This window comes from Lotus japonicus, chromosome 1 (genome assembly GCF_012489685.1).
Source record: "Lotus japonicus ecotype B-129 chromosome 1, LjGifu_v1.2".
NCBI lineage: Eukaryota > Viridiplantae > Streptophyta > Magnoliopsida > Fabales > Fabaceae > Lotus > Lotus japonicus.
This window is the reverse complement of record NC_080041.1, coordinates 102355109-102362963: the sequence shown is the minus strand read 5'-3', so window position 1 is coordinate 102362963 and position 7855 is coordinate 102355109. Positions and strand designations below refer to the sequence as shown.

The 7855-nt window shown below is 38.0% G+C and overlaps 1 protein-coding gene across 1 annotated transcript; it reads right to left on the bottom strand.

The window, feature by feature from the left end:
• Nucleotides 1-912: 912 nt before the first annotated feature.
• On the bottom strand, nt 913-5529 carry LOC130728540 (cystathionine gamma-synthase 1, chloroplastic). The gene is made up of 11 exons (XM_057580044.1): nt 5008-5529; nt 4659-4762; nt 4472-4545; nt 4215-4383; nt 3718-3777; nt 3409-3612; nt 3224-3310; nt 3005-3112; nt 1825-1920; nt 1587-1705; nt 913-1223 (listed from the first exon to the last, which is right to left on the bottom strand). Exons 1-11 carry the CDS (start codon nt 5453-5455, stop codon nt 1100-1102), a joined length of 1593 nt encoding a protein of 530 aa, XP_057436027.1. The 5' UTR covers nt 5456-5529; the 3' UTR covers nt 913-1099.
• Between the last annotated feature and the right edge of the window lie 2326 nt (nt 5530-7855).

Sequence of the window (7855 nt, the reverse complement as noted above, 5' to 3'; positions counted from 1 at the left end):
TTTCATTATTTCCCAAAACAATTTCAACCAACTCCGTTGTCTTCAATGTTTGAATTTCAAAGTTGGTGTTGTTTATTTTCTGGTACAACTTTCTATTTCAGTTGAAGCCCACTATTATCACTTTGCCTCTTTACAATCTCACTATCTACCTCTTGTTTCTCTCCACAGACCCAATTTTTTATCATTACTCCCTTCTCTTGCTCACTCAATGTTTCCAGGACCAATCTTTCGCTTCCACAATGTCAGACGCCAACAATTCATAAAATCGCAATCACTCATAACAAGTGCAAATGATCATTCTTTTATGAGGACTTCAACCATTCATTTTCCCTTGTTCAAGACAAAAACTCCCTCTAATTTTGTGTTAGCCGAAGGAAGTTCACCTCCTATGTGTAACCAAAAAAACTAATGTTCCAATCCCAATGTTGCTTAGTTACTTCAAGTCTCATCCATGCATCCATAAAAAGTTTGTAAAATCACAGTTGTGCTGGTACTAACAAAAAAACAAACATGCATGTTTAAATTTTTGTCGAACTCAACACCAATCCACAATAAACTCAATGAAGTATGTTCTTACTTCTCACTTTGTACATTGAAATACATGAAATGTTGTGTTTGCAACCGCATAAAAGCAAACTATACACTAATATGTCCAGTCACAATTACAATGGACTGAATATAGCCGAAGAAAAAGATATGAACAAATTTTGCAACTCCTAGAATGAAGTTGAGACAAATAAAACATCACACAAAATTAAAACCCCGGGTTAAAAATAATATGCAAACGGTGAAAATACCGATTTTAGCCTATTTATATAATGACTGCAAATGATTCCTCTTGAAAATCACTTCATATCCAGCCTCTAATAGCATTTAATTATTTTACTTTTAAAATTTGAGGGAAAAGTAGGATTAAACGTCGAACGGAAATTTCAATTTGAAAACTCACAAGTTCAATATCCAAATCATAGACCATCACAAGCACAAACAAAACATCAGACGATCAAAATTTAATTGATTTGCCAGACATGATAACAAAAGGGAACAAAGAACACAATTAGGAAAAAAACAAAAGCATCAGGTGAATAGTGAAAACTGCCTATATAACTTCCAGAGCTTGCAGGATATCAGCCTTCAGATCCTCAAAATCTTCAATTCCAAAGCTGAACCGAACCAAGTTGTCATAAATCTTGTACTTAGCCCTTTCTGACGCAGGAAGATCCCTGTTGCAAAATACTTGAAAACTTAATATAGGGCTATATAAAGACAGATAAGGATACTTCCAAACAACTTTGCTTGACACAGCCAATGTTGAAACTTTATGTTTATCTCTCTCATCATAAGTATAGGTGGGAGCCTCGGAATATTATGAAGACCGAGATATATACAATGTTTCACATTATCGTGTGACATGAGACGATCCTAATCCACAACAGAGTGCAGACAGATAAATAAAACAAGTTGAACACTATAAAGCACAAAGAAACAACTGTAGATGCTAGCAGCACAGGGTCACATTCAAGTAGGACCATTGCCCTTTAGTGTCATATCATTAACATAAGGACTGAAGGAATCAAAATGAGTACCAGTAAGACAAAATAGCAGGTTGATCCACAATGCTCTCACAGCCACCAAATGAGGGCGCAATATATGGGATTTTCAGTGAATCAATAAATTTTATTGTGGTGTCCAGATCTCCATCTACCTGCATGATTGGCAATCGAATAATCAAACTAAGGCCAATAATAGTATCAACAACATCAGAGTAAAAACTAAAAAGTATCATGGCTGGTTGCTACCACATATTTGAATAGCAATACCCACCTCAAAACTGACTACACCACCAAAACCAGTCATCTGCCTCATGGCAAGCTCATGTTCAGGATGACTTGGCAAGCCAGGATAGTAAACACGCTTCACCTGCCAATAGAATTATGTCATTGAATGAGGGAAGACAGTTTACATCAGATACAGAACTCAACATTTTCATCAAAACCTTTTGCATGAAAATCTCGGGATCATCACTGAAACATGAATGACACTGTAGAGAAAAACATAAAGATAGAAGCAAATGATTTGACAACCCAACACAGAAGAGATTCCACATAAAAGATTAAGCATCCCAAAGGTCACCATTAAAAGGTCATATTCTTATTACTAACATACAAGAACACACAGCACACTAAGAAGGGATTCACATTTAAGAGCTACACTACTCCAAAAATTCGAAAGAAATCAATGTTTCCTTACTGGGTGCAACATGGTGCTTCTAGGCTATCATTTACCCACTAATACTGTGTGCATAAAATTTACAGCGTTTGGTAGGGGGGAATGGAGAGAAGAGGGAAATTTTAAAACTACCATGTTTGGTTCAAATTTTGGGAGGAGGGGAATGGAAGGGGCCAAAAATCTTCCTAATTTAATTTTGGTTCCCCTCCAAAATTGGAAGAATTTGGAAGAGATAAATTGTGTTGACTAAAATGTCCTTCCTCATATTTTGAAACCCACTTCTTTTTTTAAAATGAGGGCAATAAAAGTAAACTAGTTTAAAAATACCTCTCCTCCCCTCACGAACCAAATAAGAATAGGGAAATTTCCCCTTCCTTTCCTTCTCCTCCCCTCCCCTCCCTTCCCATTAACCAAACACAATAAGATTTAGAACCTCTTCCTTCATCTCCATTAAAATCCCTTGCATGGGGCCCTTCCCCTCCTCTAAAGACTAAACCTAACATATTCAATGCATATGGGGGCAAAATGCAACATAAAAATACACATCATCCAGATGAATGATGAACAGCAAAGAAATATAAGTCTGCTGAAATCGAATAATATACTTCAACCATACATTTCAATTTTAATATAAAATATAAAACACAATCCAACCACACTCATGTGTGAGCTTATACAACAATTTTAAGAATCCCATTTTACAAGAACAACAAATCAATAATATAAATAAGTAGGGAGGGGAGACAAGACATAGGGCATATTAATGCCATGGTACCTTGGGATGTGCCTCTAAAAGTTTGGCCATCCTTAATGCTGTGGAATTCTGCTGCTGTACACGGAGATGCAGCGTTTTCATGCCTCTGATCAATAGGTAGGAAGCATTCTGTGAAGACATTTGCACAATGTCAGGCACAATAATCAATTACAATATCCGTCCATGGAAAAGACTTTCATAATGTATCAATCAAAGCTCAGCTTTGTAGAAATGACTTACCGTGTTAATAGCTCCCCCCAAAATATGATGCAAATTTCGAATTTGTGACACCAGTTCAAGAGAACCACTTATGGAACCACCAAGGGCCTGAAACCGGATAAAACATATTTTTAGCGACGAGTAACTGAAAATAAAAATATTTTCAATTTATTATAAATTAAATTTTAATGAACAGGTTGACTAACATCGTGATGTCCACCCATGTACTTTGTTAAAGAGTGCACACTCAGATCAGCACCAAGGGCAAGGACCTTCTGGTTCAAAGGTGTTGCAAATGTACCATCAATGCAGAGCAAAGCCCCATTCCGGTGGCAAAGCTCTGAAACCAGCTTAATGTCAACACATCGGAGGAATGGATTGGTAGGAGACTCAGTGAAGAACAGAGAAACCTGCACATTTATATAATACCATCTGAACTCTAGACGATCTATTTGATTTCAAAATAAATCAGAGAAATACATAGAAGGAAACCAACTACTCCCTCCAACACTCACTTTGTTCTGCTCCAATGCAGATTCCAAGGCTCCAACATCTGCCGGATCAATTACACTGGTCTGGAGACCAAAGTGAAAATTGTTACAATTGTACACATTAAAACGATTATAGTTGTAAGTTCCCAGATCAGAAAGGTAAGATACATTTCCCCATACTCAATCAGTTGAAGATATCTATGTCAAATTTTGTTTCAAATCCCAGCAAATTCTGAATATGTATACATACATACATACATACATACATACATACATACATACATATATATATAGGTAGGCACCTACCTCTATCAATCATGAAATTTCAGAGCAGAGTTTTTATTTCTCTTAACAAAATATTTTAGGGAAGACAAATTCAGAAAATTAAATGTGCATGCTTTTTATCGAAACAATTCACACAACTCTTCAGGCTACCTAAAGAAACATGGCTATATAATCAGCAGTTTCCACCCCCTATACAACAAAATAAAATAAAACTATCAAACAAGTGGATCATATACCTTGATTCCCATCTTAGGAAGCACAGTCTCTATGAATATTCTGGTCTTCCTGTAACAATCCGTGGTGGTCACAAGATGTCCACCAGCTGGAACCAACGCCATTAACAAGACAATGCTAGCACACATCCCAGATGCCATGACGACAGTTGATTCAGCACCCTCCAGTTCACTGTTCCAATAACGGCAACAAACCTCATTAAACCACCTCACAACTTAAAAACATCATATGATCATAATAACGAAACAAACACACAAACCTTATCTTCTCCTCTAAAACTGTACTGGTTGGGTTTCCATAGCGTGCATACTCATAACTCGCGAGACGTTTCTCCTGCAAAACAATGAAACAATTTAGCCACGCTAGTTCTCAACATTTTCCACCTCATTCTTTCACATGACAATTTCACGCGAAAGAGGAAATCTTAACACTACAAAGATTAGTACCTTGTAATCAATGAGATCAGCGGTATTCTTGAAAAAGTAGGCTGAAGTGTTCACCACAGGGGTGGTAATTGCATCAGTCACAATAGCCCTACCTAATCTTTCAGCTGCATATACCCAAATGCAAAATCAATCAACTCAGAAATCAACATAACCAGAAAACAAAATTAGTAAGAAAATCATATAAACTAATCATAAAATGTAACATACAAAAAACTAACAAAAGATCTAAAATCTTTGAAACTTTAAAAACAAACCCAGAAAAATACAAGAGCAAAAAAATAAACTTTGAAGCAAATATAACACGAAAGAAGAAAAAAGAAAAGAAAAAAACGAAGAATTTCTAACATACCGGCATGAATGGTTTTGCTTGCATCGGATTTCAAAAATGAAGAATAAGAAGGAGGGGGGTTAGGCTGTACAGCCCCATTTCCGGCGGCGACGACAACTGGTTCGTCAGCAGCGAGGTCCAGGGGGAGGGGCGACGTTGCAGCATCGACGGCGGAGGCCGCGTGCGGCAGCGGAGCCCCGGCGGCGGGGTTGTTGTTGGACCACGAAGCAGCGACGATTTGCGCGACGCCGATGTTGCTGCAGTTGCGGCGGGCCTTGGTGCTGAGCTGGCGCTGGAAGTTGGGTGGGAAACGGAGGATGAGGGAGGAGGGGCCGTGAAACGCGGCGGAGACGGCGGAGGGCTTGAAATGGCGGCGGCGGAGGTTGTCAGAGGAGGAGGGTGGAAGGGAGAAATCGGGATCGGAACGGCATTCGAAGGTGAAAACACGGTGGAAGCTTGAAACGGCCATGTTCGTCGTCGTTTCACGGATCTTGGGTTTGTTTCTTCACCTACTCCCTATTTGTGCTGTATGTTCTAGGAATAGGAATCTTTCAACCCTTTTATAAATAAATAAATCGAGTCCCTTTTTATCGGTTTGTTTGTTTTTTTTCTCTTATTTTTTGTATTATATTTTTATTGACTAATTATAATAATCTAATCCTAATGACTTTATTAATACATGTGTATTGTGTGTTTGGATTTGTTGAACTCAATTTAGATACATGTTGAACTCATTGTGATAAAATATTTCCTTTTAGCCCACCATGTGTTTACGTGCGGGAACGGCTCATCTTCCTGTTCGTTGCTGTCGCGTCTCGACTAGTTTTTCCATTGTAATCTCGTGGACCACCATCGTCATTCACCACCAGTCATGCAACGTCCTATATTTCTCTATTGTCATTGATATTTCGTCATCTGAGTTTCCTTTGTTGCTGGCATCATGGATCGAGCTTCCATATACCACGCCTGCTCGTGGAGTTTCGCGGCCTCTTCACCTTTTATGGCCTCTTACCTTTCTTCTTTTCTTTTCTTCCTCGTCTCTGACCTATTTCCCTTGGTCCACCGATCATCCATTGTTCTTTGCAGCCGCCACCACTATATATGGATAGAGCTTCCATGAGCCACAAGGAATGACACCCCACTCATGGAGCTATGCTACAAAACCAATCACACCCTCGGATTCATGTGGATTTCGTCTTACACCACACCATAAGTGAAGCCCAAACTTAAGCCACCAACCAAACCATCACGAACAACTAAGACCTCTGTTCTGCCATCGTGATCTCCACTTAGGAGCCATCTTCCATTAGTATTTCTTCATCACGCACACCTAGAAAGACGAATGTGGCATAAGCGAAGCTGAAGGTTGTGACTTGCTTCGTCGCTACGCTCTTTGTAACAATTCTCTATGCTACACTATTTGTCGCATGCTCTGTTGTTGGACACGTTCTCAATGTCACTCATGTCATTGTCACATTCTTTGTTGTGCTCTTTATCGTTGTCGCGCTCTCTATTTCCTCCGACGATCACCCTCTCCGTCTTTGTCGTCATTGCGCTCCATGTTGCCTTCGCGGTTGTGTTGTTCTCTTGTAAAAGTTACCTTTCTTCTTCAACTAGTTTTTTTTGAAAAAAAAAATTTCTTCAACTAGTAAGAACAAGTTGAAATAAATGGTCTAAAGTTGGACCAATTTTAAAGTAGTGCACCTAATTATTAATAAAATAAAGAAACTACAACGCCCAGCCCTCCTATACTTGGTAGATGCACGTACTATCACACCAGAAAGAGACAGAGACGGCATAAAGGAAGAAGAGAGTCGTAGATGTGTGTTTAGCCAAGCATTTTCAAGCCATGCTTTGAAGAGAATAAGCAACATTACTTTCCCTGGCCTTCGTTATCAGCCCTTAAATGTGAACAAAGTTCTCTTCACTCAACTTTATAAATAATTAAGAGTTGGTATTACATTAAAAATATAATTTTACTAATATCAGCCTAAACAATAAGAATACAAAAATTAAGTATTTATGAGAGAAAAATATTCATGACACAAAAAATACATAAATATAAATTATATTTCATTTCTCAAGAATTCATATTTAAATTATGGCTTAATTGCACATTTGCTCCCTCATCTTTCACTGTTGTGCGAAGTCTCTCCCCCATGTTTAAAATGAGCAGATTCCCTCCCTCATGTATTAATTTGTGAAAACATGTCTCTTCCGTTAGTTAGTCGTCTGAAAGATAACGGAGTATGTTATTTTCACCCATTTTTTACTATCTGCACCACCTACACGATTTTTGGGGAAAAAATATTAATTAAAAAACCTAGAAATCTATCATCTTCATCTCTTCCCTCATGATCTTCATCTTCTTCATGGTATACAACAAAAAAACCAACAAATTTTTTTTACCCCAAATTTAATCGCATACACACTTAGCCACACACATTGACAAAAAATACTAGTAAAATATGCCTGACAACTTAAAATCCAAACGCACAAAATGAGCACCCACACTGATTTTTCTTAATAAGTCAAGCTATCATTACCCATATTACAAAAGAAAGAGTACAAAAACCAGTTAAAAAAAACAACCTTCATCTGTTTTATTGGTCATACCAGATGGGAGTCTATCACCAAAGGAAACAATTTCATTAACACCTTTTAGTGAAGCTTATTCAAGAAGAGATCTAACTGCAATACATGAAATTTTGGAAAAGGTGGGGTATAACCGTATAAGGATGATGAAGATGTAGCAAATGAGCTATCATTCCAAATGTGGACAAATCAAATACAAGAAAAAGAAGCATGGCAATTCTGCTTTTCGGGCTTAGGACTTCTCTATGGCCACAGACTCCTGATTGCTACGGCT

Coding starts and splice junctions, on each gene's coding strand:
- LOC130728540 (XM_057580044.1), bottom strand. CDS start 5,455: ATGGCCGTTTCAAGCTTCCACCGTGTTTTCACCTTCGAATGCCGTTCC. Junction 4,763..5,007: donor AAGCAAAACCATTCATGCCG/GTATGTTAGAAA, acceptor GGGTATATGCAG/CTGAAAGATTAGGTAGGGCT. Junction 3,311..3,408: donor ACATGGGTGGACATCACGAT/GTTAGTCAACCT, acceptor ATCCGGTTTCAG/GCCCTTGGTGGTTCCATAAG.